Source organism: Bufo bufo, chromosome 2 (genome assembly GCF_905171765.1).
Source record: "Bufo bufo chromosome 2, aBufBuf1.1, whole genome shotgun sequence".
Classification (NCBI taxonomy): domain Eukaryota; kingdom Metazoa; phylum Chordata; class Amphibia; order Anura; family Bufonidae; genus Bufo; species Bufo bufo.
The window spans coordinates 256,946,872-256,959,631 of record NC_053390.1 but is presented as its reverse complement, the minus strand read 5'-3'; the positions used below and the strand labels follow the sequence as shown (position 1 = coordinate 256,959,631).

General features: G+C 43.2%; 1 protein-coding gene across 7 annotated transcripts in view; it reads right to left on the bottom strand.

Annotated features, from left to right (window-relative positions):
* Positions 1 to 12,760, bottom strand: part of PISD (phosphatidylserine decarboxylase) — a 63,337-nt gene that overhangs the window by 3,020 nt on the left and 47,557 nt on the right. For 6 of the 7 annotated variants that reach the window (XM_040416461.1, XM_040416467.1, XM_040416464.1 and 3 more), the window contains 2 exons: positions 11,126 to 11,264; positions 1,683 to 1,817 (listed from right to left, as the gene is read on the bottom strand). In XM_040416461.1, coding sequence (XP_040272395.1) covers positions 1,683 to 1,817; positions 11,126 to 11,264 — 274 coding nt within the window. The remainder of the gene's footprint in view (positions 1 to 1,682; positions 1,818 to 11,125; positions 11,265 to 12,760) is intronic. The other variant, XM_040416462.1, reaches the window with a different exon arrangement.

Genomic DNA, 12,760 nt, shown 5'->3' with positions numbered 1-12,760 from the left:
ACGAAAAATATTCTACATTTCTCAAACCAGCATCTGGATCAAAATACTTTTGTAATTGCATGTACAGTATTTTTACACCCCATAAGGCTACATTCACAAGAATGCATTTTGCTTCAGTGTCCGTTCAGTTTTTTTGCGGATAGGATGCAGGCCCATTCATTTTAATGGGTCCGCAAAAAAATGTGGACAGCACACTGTGTGCTATCCGTAGGTCTGTTCTGTTGCCCAGCAAAAAGAAAATAGAACATGTCCTATTCTTGTCCGTGTTGCGGACAAAGATAGGCATTGTTACAATGGATCCGCAAAAAAAAAAAAAAAAAACAGATGCCTTACGGACATCATCCGTATTTTTTGCGGACCGCTAAATACATACGGTCGTGTAAATGTAGCCTAAGACGCACTTTTTTCCCCCGGGTCACAGCATGGCTGGAAGACCAGGGAGGGTGCTGGATCTCAGGACTGGCAGTGGCATCCGGAGCAGGAGAGGTCTGATCTGAGGTCTGATTGGGGGAGGGGGGGGGTCTTATAAACATTGGAGGTCTGATTGGGAGTTTTAGCTGAGGTCTAATGAAAAATATTTTCTTATTTTCATCCTCTAAAACCTAAGTGCGTCTTATAGGGTGAAAAATAATATTAAAAAGTTAGTGTAGCCACTAAGTTATTCACTTTAGTCTATCTGTACAGCGCCACCTGCTGTTTGCTCTTTTTCAAAATTCTTTGTCCAACTCATGGAGCTGGAAGCACATGCTCAGTTCCATCCTTCAACCTCCACCAGTTGCATCAGAAAGGTCAAGCTCCCTGAGCTGTCAGCTTAAAATAAATCTAGCTGAGCAATGAATGAGGAGATCTCTGGATCCATGTGAGGTGCAGGGCTGGTTCTAGCTTTGTTAGAAAGGTATCATGTACTATGTGATGTCTGATTGTCATTTTTTACAATATTAATACGATAACCCCCTTTAAAGGGAATCTGTTAACAGTTTTCTGCTTCCCTCACTTTTAAATCCTAACAGCTCCGGCACATGCCAATGAGTCCCCATATTCATGAGCTAACTGCTCACTTGCCTCTGACCGTTTTTTCCCCCAATTGAATCAGCAGCAGGTGGGTGGGACGGCAGTGAGCTCATGAATATTGGGACTTATTGGCATGTGCTGGAGCTGTTCAATACAAGATTTTGGCAAAACAGCTTCGTTAGGACACCATAAAACTGGTGACAGATTCCCTATAAATGTTTCACCTGTGAAAAAAAAGCATGGGCACTTACTGCAACGCAAAACCGCAGCAATTTCTGTAAAACAGTTTTTGGTCACAATTTTGTTTTTACAGCAAGGTGAAGGCAAATTTATGTTTTTACTCCACACATTAATATATTAGGCTATGATCATGGTTTAATACGACAGCCATTTCCAAGAAAAAATTTAATCTGTCCAACATTAAGCCTCCTGTAAGCTTTTCCCCACAGAAACCTTCCAGATCCGTTTGATGAACTGAATGGTCTACTTTTCTATGCAAGTCACCTATCAGAATTAGACCTCATGCATACAACATGGAGGTTGCACTGTGACAAGTGGTAGTACAATGCTCCATCGGGTGTGTGGCTCTGTGCATAAAGACTATGATGTAACAGGTCGATATTAAATTGCGTGTTCATGAATACACTTTGCTTTTTATAAAGGGTATTTACCTGGAAAATGGCGCCTATGATACACATTCCAGTCTGTTGGTGAGTGAAAGCAGTGATAGTCACCAGGGGCCAAGTAAATGACACAGTGATACAGCTCGTTTCCTTCTTTTGTTACCAGTTGGTCCTGGAATGAAGCTGCAGGAAAATAGTATTTCACAGTTAACAAATATATAAATATCACTCAAAAGAGATGAGTACATTCTGGAAAAAATTTATAAAAGGCTGTATGTTGACTGGTGTGCAAATTTTTTCTATTTTTTTTGGTGTTTAAAGCTTTTATTTTTGTGTCACCTCATTCAGTGAGCCATAGCTTTCATTTTTCCATCAATGTAGTAGTATGAGGACAATTTTGGGGTATATATTTACTAACTATAGTTACATTTTTTGAGGGGATGGGGAAAAAATGACTTTTTTCACCGATTATGCGGCATAAATAAAAATGTATCTATTCTGTGTAATTATGTCGATATCATATGTATAGCTATTTTTCCCTTTACTACTTTTGAAGAATAGCAGCACATTTCATAGACAAAAAAAAACATGTTTTTGTGTTACCTTGAACTATCCCCCCCATCGATGTACCTGTAATGAGTGTATGAGGGGTTTTTGGTCTGATTGTATGAGGGTTTTTTCGCACAAGTCATATTTTTTCCTTGGATCATTTAGTGGTAAATATAAGTTACAAATTAACTTTTTTTTTTTGGGGGGGGGAATGCAGAAGAGAAAGCAATGGCACTGTTTTTTGCATTTTTGTTAGGTTGTTCACTGTGGTTTAAACGATTATAAAAAGTCTATATGTTTACAACGATACCGTATATGTGTGTTATGAAAAATAAAATCACTTTTGTTAGAAGAAAAAAAAAAAAAACTTCATGATGCAATATGCTAATTGGTGCTCAGTGGTTGACACTGGGATCCTTGGTGTGAATCCGACCAAGGACATCATGTGCATGGAGTATTTGTCTCCCCCTCCCCCAGGGTTTTCCCTGGGTGCTCGGGTTTCCTGAGCTTCACTGGGGACAGCGTGATACTAATGTCTTTAAAGGGTTGTGCAATATTTTGGCGCACAATCAGCGGTCATTAATGATCTTGGCTTGTAAATGGAAAGGGCTCGGAGCTCCACTGCGTGCCCAGACTCTCATTCAGTTGCTGTATAAAAACAGTGCTGAATATATTAGAGCCTACCACAGCAACAACACTACTCACAAAAAGTTAGGGATATTTGGCTTGTGGGTGAAATTTCAGGATGAACCTAAAATGCACTCTAAGGGTGGGTTTACACTAGCGTTAAGGATTCCGTTATGGCTTTCCGTTATAACATGGTAATAACGGAATACCCAGACAGAATGCAAAACGGAAGCCTTTAAAAAGGCATTCAGTTTGCTTTCCGTCCTAATAGAGAGGACTGGACTTTGTTTTCCGTCTTGATTAACGGGACCCAGACGGATCCGTTTTGATTCCCATAGACTTCTATTAGGACGGAAAGCAAACTGCCTTTTAAAGGCTTCCGTTTTGCATTCCGTCATAATAGAAGTCTATGGGCAGAAGAACGGATCCTTCCTTCCGTCTTATGGATTCTGTTATAACGGAAAGCCATAACGGAATCCCTAACGCTGATGTGAAAAAAAAACACCCTAATTTTTACAGGTGAACGTAATGTGACCATCTCTAAACTTTTTAATGCACATGTCCAACTGTTCAATGTTTCAGTACTTTTTGCATAACTTACTGTTCTCTATCAAAGGAGCTTAACGGCAAAATTCACAACAGGTGTTTGATCCATGAATCCCCCAATACATTTCCTGATTCAATTAGAATTGATATTTAAACAGTCCTCCTCATCATGCTGTTCACATTTTGACATCATGAGACCAAGCCGACACCTAACAATCAACAGTACCTCACAATTACGAAGCTTCAAGCAGGATGTTCTCAGACGGAAGTGGCCACTGAGTCTAAAGTGTCAGAGAGTCATCAGCAGGTTGCTACAGAGAGACTGGAAGAGTCACAGAAAGCCTTAGAAGTAGACTTCTTTTGGCCACATCGTACACTGATGACCACTTTATTGTGAACAATGCCCTGCGGAACCGGATGATGAATGCCACACAACTCCAGGCACATTTAAGGGAGGTGAGAGGCACCCAAGTTTAATGTCAAACCATTCGAAACAGTTTACATCAGCGTGGCATGCGTGCTAGACGACCTGCAAGGGTATTTGACCACAGGTGTCATAGTCTTGCATGGGCCAGGGAGCATCTACCCTGGACGAAGGACCAGTGGGCCTCTGTTCACTGATGAAAGTCAATTCACGCTGAGCAGAAATAATTGCCGCCAACAATGTTGGAGACTTTAAGGAGAGCGTTATGCATCAGCCACTGTTGTCAACAGACGAGCCTTTGGTGGTTTGTTATAGTATAGGCAGGTGTGTCTAGTCGATACAGAACTGTCCTATACTTTGTGAATGGTACAATGATAACCGCCAGCTTATCGGTTTCACATCATTAGGGAAAGGAGACTGGAGTACCTCAAATGGAGTGGCCTGCACTTTCTCCAGACCTGAATCCCATTGAAAACCTATGGGATCAGCTGAGTTGCCATGCAGAGGTTCGTAACTCTGTACTCCAGAACCTAAATGACATGAGGGCCGCTATTCAAGAACAGTGAGTTGCCATGTCTCAGCAGACAATAAGTAGACTTGTGAACAGCATGAGACATCGTTGTCAAGCTGTAATTAATGCTGAAGGCCACATGACAAGTTATTAAGACATTGACATTTTTTGTAGGGGTATACCCCCTCCCCCACTGTTGGCTTTTGTTTCAATACATTTTGGAGATGAGGAAACCACCATTGCTGCTTTTACTTAACCCCTTAAGGACCGGGCTCATTTTCACCTTAAGGACCAGGCTCATTTTCACCTTAAGGACCAGGCCATTTTTTGCAAATCTGACCAGTGTCACTTTAAGTGCTCATAACTTTAAAACGCTTTGACTTACCCAGGCCGTTCTGAGATTGTTTTTTCGTCACATATTGTACTTCATGACACTGCTAAAATTGGGTCAAAAAAGTTAATTTTTTTGCATAAAAAAATACAATTTTTACCGTAAATTTTGAAAAATTAGCAAATTTCAAATTTTCAGTTTCTCTACCTCTGTAATACATAGTAATACCCCCAAAAATTGTGATGACTTTACATTCCCCATATGTCTACTTCATGCTTGAATTGTTTTGGGAATGATATTTTATTTTTTGGGGATGTTACAAGGCTTAGAAGTTTAGAAGCAAATTTTGAAATTTTCAGAAATCTTCAAAATCCCACTTTTTATGGACCAGTTCAGGTTTGAAGTCATATTGTGAGGCTTAGATAATAGAAACCTCCCAAAAATGACCCCATTCTAGAAACTACACCCCTCAAGGTATTCAAAACTGTTTTTTCAAACTTTGTTAACCCTTTAGGTGTTCCACAAGAGTTAATGGCAGATGGAGAAACAATTTTGAAATTTATATTTTTTGGAAAATTTTCCAATATAATCAATTTTTTCCAGGAGTAAAACAAGGGTTAACTGCCAAACAACACTCAAAATGGGTTGCCCTGATTCTGTAGTTTGCAAAAACACCCCATATGTGGTCGTAAACTACTGTTTGGCCGAACGGTAGCACATAGAAGGAGGGGAACACCATATGGGTTTTGGAAGGCAGATTTGGCAGGACTGGTTTTGTTTATACCATGTCCCATTTGAAGCCCCCTGTTGCACCCCTAGAATAGAAATTTCAAAAAAGTGACTCCATCTAAGAAAGTACACCCCTCAAGGTATTCAAAACTGGGTTTACAAACTTTGTTAACCCTTTAGGTGTTCCACAAGAGTTAATGGCAGATGGAGAAACAATTTTGAAATTTCTATTTTTTGGAAAATTTTCCAATATAATCAATTTTTTCCAGGAGTAAAACAAGGGTTAACTGCCAAACAACACTCAAAATGGGTTGCCCTGATTCTGTAGTTTGCAAAAACACCCCATATGTGGTCGTAAACTACTGTTTGGCCGAACGGTAGCACATAGAAGGAGGGGAACACCATATGGGTTTTGGAAGGCAGATTTGGCAGGACTGGTTTTGTTTATACCATGTCCCATTTGAAGCCCCCTGTTGCACCCCTAGAATAGAAATTTCAAAAAAGTGACTCCATCTAAGAAAGTACACCCCTCAAGGTATTCAAAACTGGGTTTACAAACTTTGTTAACCCTTTAGGTGTTCCACAAGAGTTAATGGCAGATGGAGAAACAATTTTGAAATTTCTATTTTTTGGAAAATTTTCCAATATAATCAATTTTTTCCAGGAGTAAAACAAGGGTTAACTGCCAAACAACACTCAAAATGGGTTGCCCTGATTCTGTAGTTTGCAAAAACACCCCATATGTGGTCGTAAACTACTGTTTGGCCGAACGGTAGCACATAGAAGGAGGGGAACACCATATGGGTTTTGGAAGGCAGATTTGGCAGGACTGGTTTTGTTTATACCATGTCCCATTTGAAGCCCCCTGTTGCACCCCTAGAATAGAAATTTCAAAAAAGTGACTCCATCTAAGAAAGTACACCCCTCAAGGTATTCAAAACTGGGTTTACAAACTTTGTTAACCCTTTAGGTGTTCCACAAGAGTTAATGGCAGATGGAGAAACAATTTTGAAATTTCTATTTTTTGGAAAATTTTCCAATATAATCAATTTTTTCCAGGAGTAAAACAAGGGTTAACTGCCAAACAACACTCAAAATGGGTTGCCCTGATTCTGTAGTTTGCAAAAACACCCCATATGTGGTCGTAAACTACTGTTTGGCCGAACGGTAGCACATAGAAGGAGGGGAACACCATATGGGTTTTGGAAGGCAGATTTGGTAGGACTGGTTTTGTTTATACCATGTCCCATTTGAAGCCCCCTGTTGCACCCCTAGAATAGAAATTTCAAAAAAGTGACTCCATCTAAGAAAGTACACCCCTCAAGGTATTCAAAACTGGGTTTACAAACTTTGTTAACCCTTTAGGTGTTCCACAAGAGTTAATGGCAGATGGAGAAACAATTTTGAAATTTCTATTTTTTGGAAAATTTTCCAATATAATCAATTTTTTCCAGGAGTAAAACAAGGGTTAACTGCCAAACAACACTCAAAATGGGTTGCCCTGATTCTGTAGTTTGCAAAAACACCCCATATGTGGTCGTAAACTACTATTTGGCTAAACGGCAGGACATAGAAGAAGGGGAACGTCATTTTTGGAAGGCAGATTTTGCTGGACTGGTTTATTGACACCATGTACCCTTTCAAGCCCCCTGATGCACCCCTAGAGTAGAAACTCCATAAAAGTGACCCCATCTAGGAAACTACGGGATAAGGTGGTTGTTGTTTTGGGACTATTTTTGGGGTAAATTTGATTTTTGGTTGCTCTATATTAGTCTTTTTTGAGGCAATGTAACAAAAAAATGTAATTCTAAAATTGTTTCTACATTCACTATTTGGTTTTGTGGAACACCTAAAGGGTTAACATAGTTTGTAAAGTAACTTTTGAATACCTTGAGGGGTGTAGTTTCTTAGATGGGGTCACTTTTTTGGAGTTTCTAGTCTAGGCTACATCAGGGGGGGCTTCTAATGGGACATGGTGTCAAAAAAAAAACTGTCCATCAAAATCTGCCTTCCAGAAACCATATGGAGTTCCCTTCGTTCTATGCCCTGCCGTGCGGCTATATAGCCATTTACGACCACATATGGGGTGTTTCTGCAAACTACAGAATCGGGGCAATAAATATTTAGTTTTGTTTGGCTGTTAACCCTTGCTTTATTACCGGCAAAATGGATTCAAATTGAAATTTTGCCCAAAAATTGGTGTTTTGGCACAGTTTTTATTTTATATTTTTAACACCGTTCATCCGAGGCGTTTGGTCAAAAGTTATTTTTATAGCGACGACTTTTACGCACGCGACGATGCCCAATATGTATGGCTCTCAGACTTTGGAGACACTAAGCAGGCATCCTAAAACTGCGGCCCTCCAGATATTGTAAAACTACAATTCCCACCATGCCCTGCTGATGGCTGTAGGTTGTCTGGGCATGCTGGGAGTTATAGTTTTACAACATCTGGAGGGCCGCAGTTTGAGGATGCCTGCTCTAAAACTAATATTTTTTGGGGAAAGAAAAATTGTTTCCGTGTCTCCAAAGTCTGAGAGCCATAGTGTTTTATGTTCTCTAGTGGACTGTTGAGGATTATAAAAATTTAGTACTCCATGGAAGTGTGATACTCCCTGAAGCAATTGATAATGCAGAGGCCCGGATGATCGGGGCAAGTGTCACATTGAGTAGTGGTGTCCTTCCGTATCCCCCTCTTGTGACACACTCTGCACTTTTTTTGGGTTCGTCCCTTCTTTCCAGTATGGGGGACCACACCTGGAAAGTGTTGGCCAGGGACGATCCGGGCGCCTCCAATTCCCGAGGTACTCCGGCCTGCTCTTTCCCGGTCCGAAAAGATCAGGTCTTTGAGGACTGCCTCATAGAACTGGAGGAATGTCCCTGTGCTGCCAGCGCTTCGGGATAGTACAAAAGAGTTGTACATGGCAACCTGTACCAAGTAGACCGCAACTTTTTTGTACCATGCCCGGGTTTTGCGCATGGCGTTATATGGCGTGAGGACTTGATCAGAGAGATCAACTCCTCCCATATACCGATTGTAGTCGACGATACAATCGGGCTTGAGGACCGTTGCCGCGGTACCTCGCACAGGGACAGGGGTGGTGCCGTTACCGTGGATTGTGGACAGCATAAGGACATCCCTCTTGTCCTTATACCTGACCAGCAACAGGTTTCCACTGGTAAGGGCACGGGTCTCACCCCTGGGGATAGGTACCTGGAGGGGGTAGGCAGGGAGGCCGCGTTGATTTTTCCGCACGGTCCCACAAGCGAACGTGGATCTGGCGGCAAGGGACCTGAACAAGGGAATGCTGGTATAAAAGTTATCCACGTACAAGTGGTAACCATTATCCAGCAGTGGGTACATAAGGTCCCACACGAGTTTCCCGCTAACACCCAGAGTGGGGGGACATTCTGGGGGTTCAATACGGGAATCTCGCCCCTCGTACACACGAAATTTGTAAGTGTACCCTGAGGCACTCTCACAAATTTTGTATAGCTTCACGCCATACCTCGCCCGCTTTGTGGGAATGTATTGGCGGAAACTGAGTCTCCCCTTGAACGCAACGAGAGACTCATCAACCGCGACCTCCCTTCCAGGTACGTAGGCCTGCTGAAATGTGGCCCCAAAGTGATCGATGACCGGCCGTATCTTATACAGCCGGTCATAGGCAGGATCACTTCGGGGGGGACATGCTGCATTATCGGAATAATGCAGACATTTCCGGATGGCCTCAAACCGGTGACGTATCATGACCATACTGTACAGTGGGGTCTGGTAGAGTATGTCCCCACTCCAGTATTGCCTGACACTGGGTTTTTGGACTAGACCCATATGCAGCACGAGGCCCCAAAATGTCCTCATTTCGGCTGCACTGACCGGCGTCCAGCCACCGGGTCTAGCCAAAACTGAGCCTGGGTTTTGAGCGACGAACTGTTGGGCGTACAGATTCGTCTGCTCCACCATCAAATTCACCAGTGAGTTACTGAAAAAAAAACTAAAATAGTCTATTTCAGTAAACCCCACTGTGGGAATCTGGATTCCAGGATTGCCAGCAAAATCCGGAATCTCAGGCTCAAAGTCCACTGGGGGACACCAGCTAAGTTCATCGGCAGGGGGCTCCGGTGGACTTATTTGGTGGGCCGGGAAACCAGTACGAACCCCAGGGCGGCTCGTACTAGGGTGGGCCACAGGATCCCTAGCATGTGGGGCCCCTGGCTCCGCCTGGCGGCGTCTCCGCCGCCTTGGTGGCTCATCGTCATCAGATGATGATGAGGAGGATGCGGATGACAAAAGGAATGTGGGGTCATCCTCATCCTCACTGGGGCTCTCAGAGTCGGAGGCAATCTGGGCGTATGCCTCCTCGGCCGAGAACATCCGGTGGGCCATGGGTGTGTGTGCGTGTAGGTGTGCGTGTGTGGCAAACTTTATTATATGTGCGTGTGTGTGGGGGCAACGGGTGTTCGCGTACTAAAAAGTCCAGGCAAAAAAATGGGCAAGTGTTAGAAAAAAAAAAAGTTAAAACTTGCTGATCAGCGGTACAACGCTGATCAGCGGTCGGTGGGGTGGTGGGGCGGGCGATGCGCTAACAGTGGACGGACGCTAAAAAGTGCCGGCCAGTCAGCGCACGCAGAAAAAAAAAAGTGGTGGTGAGTGGGGGGTGGGGGGTGCTGGTGGGGGGTGGGTGGGGGGGGGGAGGCAGGTGGGGGGGGGGGGAAGTGGCTGGTGGGGGGTGGGTGGGGGGGCAAGTGGCAGGAGGGGTCTGGGTTAGGGTTAGATGGAAGTTTGGAAGTTTGGAATAAAAGTACTTTTTTTTTTTTTTTTCTAACTTACTTTTCCCTTCTTTCCCTGCCTAACGGTGCCTCTCCCTCACTGACCCTAACCTACCTGGGTGGCGATGGGTGCAGGAGGGTGATGGATGCCGATTAGGGGGACACAGGAGCTCGTTCTGGACGGTGCTGCACGGTCAGGGTGCTGGACAGGAAGAGGAGGGGAGAGAGGAGCGCAGGAAGTTTGAATCTCGCGCCTCTCTCCCCTGCACCAATCAGCACCCTGGACAGCGGCATTCAGCACCAGGGCCAGCACCGCCTCTCCAAATCCTCGGACTGCGATAGGTGGTGTATAATTACGCCACCGATCGCAGTCTTTTTCCGGTTCATCGGGTCACAGGACACCCGAATGGACCGGAAACGCAGAAAACCGCAGGTCTGAATTGACCTGCGGTTTTCTGCGATCGCCGATACGGGGGGGTCAAATGACCCCCCCCTGCATTGTTACGGGATGCCGGCTGAATGATTTCAGCCGAAATCCCGTTCCGATTAACCCCTGCGGCGCCGGAGTTCCGATTTTAAGTCAGGACGTACCGGTACGTCCTCGGTCCTTAAGGACTCGGGAAATAGGGCGTACCGGTACGTCCTAGGTCCTTAAGGACTCGGGAAATAGGGCGTACCGGTACGTCCTAGGTCCTTAAGGGGTTAAATGCCTTACTTTCAGGATATAATATCACTGTAGCGTGACCTTTTTACATTTTCCATAAATTTCACCTGAAAGCCAAACATCCCTAGCTTTTTGTGAGTAGTGTATGTTTGTTAAGCAGTAGGCTAGTTGTTTCTCAAGACAGGAAAATCATGTAATTCTACACATAATGAATCCTGAAACCACATATTCACATGAGCTTTATTACATACATGTTTAGCCTAGTAGATAGAAATAAAATGTATTTAGCGTGAGGAGTTCTGCCAACTAATAAATGAGGTAGCACTAATGCTGGTCTTACTCTTAGTGATGGGTAGGTTCTCAGTCCAAGTCTGTGGTCCTAGGAAGGATTCTAGTGAATAGGTTACCCCTTTAACCTGCTCTACTTCACAGTTTTTCACTCGTCCAAAGTGCAGAATCTTTCCATCTGATGGGCTGATCTGGTGAGGACCAAATAGATTTTATTAGAATTCAAATAAAAAGTACCAGGCTGGTTTACTTTTCTACTAAGACGGGACATTTCTAAACATCAGGCGCATACTTACAGGGTATGGTGTACAGAGTGACAGCATATGGGACGCTTTGCAGCTGATTCAAAGCAAAATTACCATTTTAAGAAATGAACATAAAATCTAAGGCTGCTTTTACACAGTCAAGCGATTGATCAGGGTTTTTCATCAGCGATTGTGCGGGACAGCAACACAGAACAGATACAAATCTTTTCATTATACCTTTGTGAAGGCTCCACTCCTGGTTCACAATCACTGATCAAACACGGACGGTGTGAAAACGGCCTAAGGCTGGGACTGGACCCAAAAGTTTTGTTACATGATTCTAGCAATCAATCGCTTTATTGGGGGAGCTTTTTTTTTTTCTTACTAGGAAAAAACCTCCCTGGCTGTGACGCTCTCCGCTGTAATTGGATCACGGCACAGCCAGGGAAAAGGAGACGACCATTGAGAAACTCTGGCGTCTCCTCCTCCCTGTACCGATGCTCAGTATTTATATACTGAGCGCGAGAACTTCAGGCGGGCGCAGCAGGGCATAGGGGTGATGTTTAAAACAAACTGGGTGGCAGCATCAGAAGGGGGTACCCAGCAAGTACAGGTAATTAGCTCCTATAAGTAAAACAGATGAAAGGTCCTCTTTAATTGATTGTAATTGTGCATGGGCAGTTTAATACCTTCCCAACCAGCTCATGGAAGTCCAACCAGTCCTATGGAGAGTCTGCCTGCCTTTATAATTATATATATTCAAATCACCCCCCCCCCCCTCTTTCCCCAAAGTTAATATAAAAATAAATGAACAAATAAAACAAAACATCATGGGTATCGCAGTTCTATCAAAATATTTATCCCATATGCCAAACGGTGAAACGGAAGAAAAAAAATAAAAATAAAAATAAAAATGACCAATTCGCTGTTTTTTGGTCACTTCACCTCCCACAAAAAAAATGGAATAAAACGTGATCAAGAAGTCCTACACACCACATGGTATCAATAAAAAGTAAAAGATCGCCCCGCAAAAAATTAGCCCATAAAAATAAGTTATGGGGGTCACAATATGGCAATATAACAATGCAAAGAAAACATGTTTTTAATTTTTTTAGTATTAAAACGCAAGAAAAACTACATATGTTATATTATCGTTGTAAATCATACTGACCCGGAGAATAAAAGTAACCGGTCAGTTTTATAGCATAGGAAACGGTGTTAAAAAAGAAACAAAAACAAAACCGTGGTGGAATGTATTTATTATTTTTTTTTTTATAATTCCACCCCATTTGGAATTTTGTTCCCGCTTCCCATCACATTGTATGCAACCGTAAATGGTGTCATTAGACAGTGCATCTTGTCCCGCAAAAAAACAAGTACATATGGCTATGTGAATGGAAAAATAAAGTTATGGCTTCGGAAGGGCTGGGAAAAATCACCCA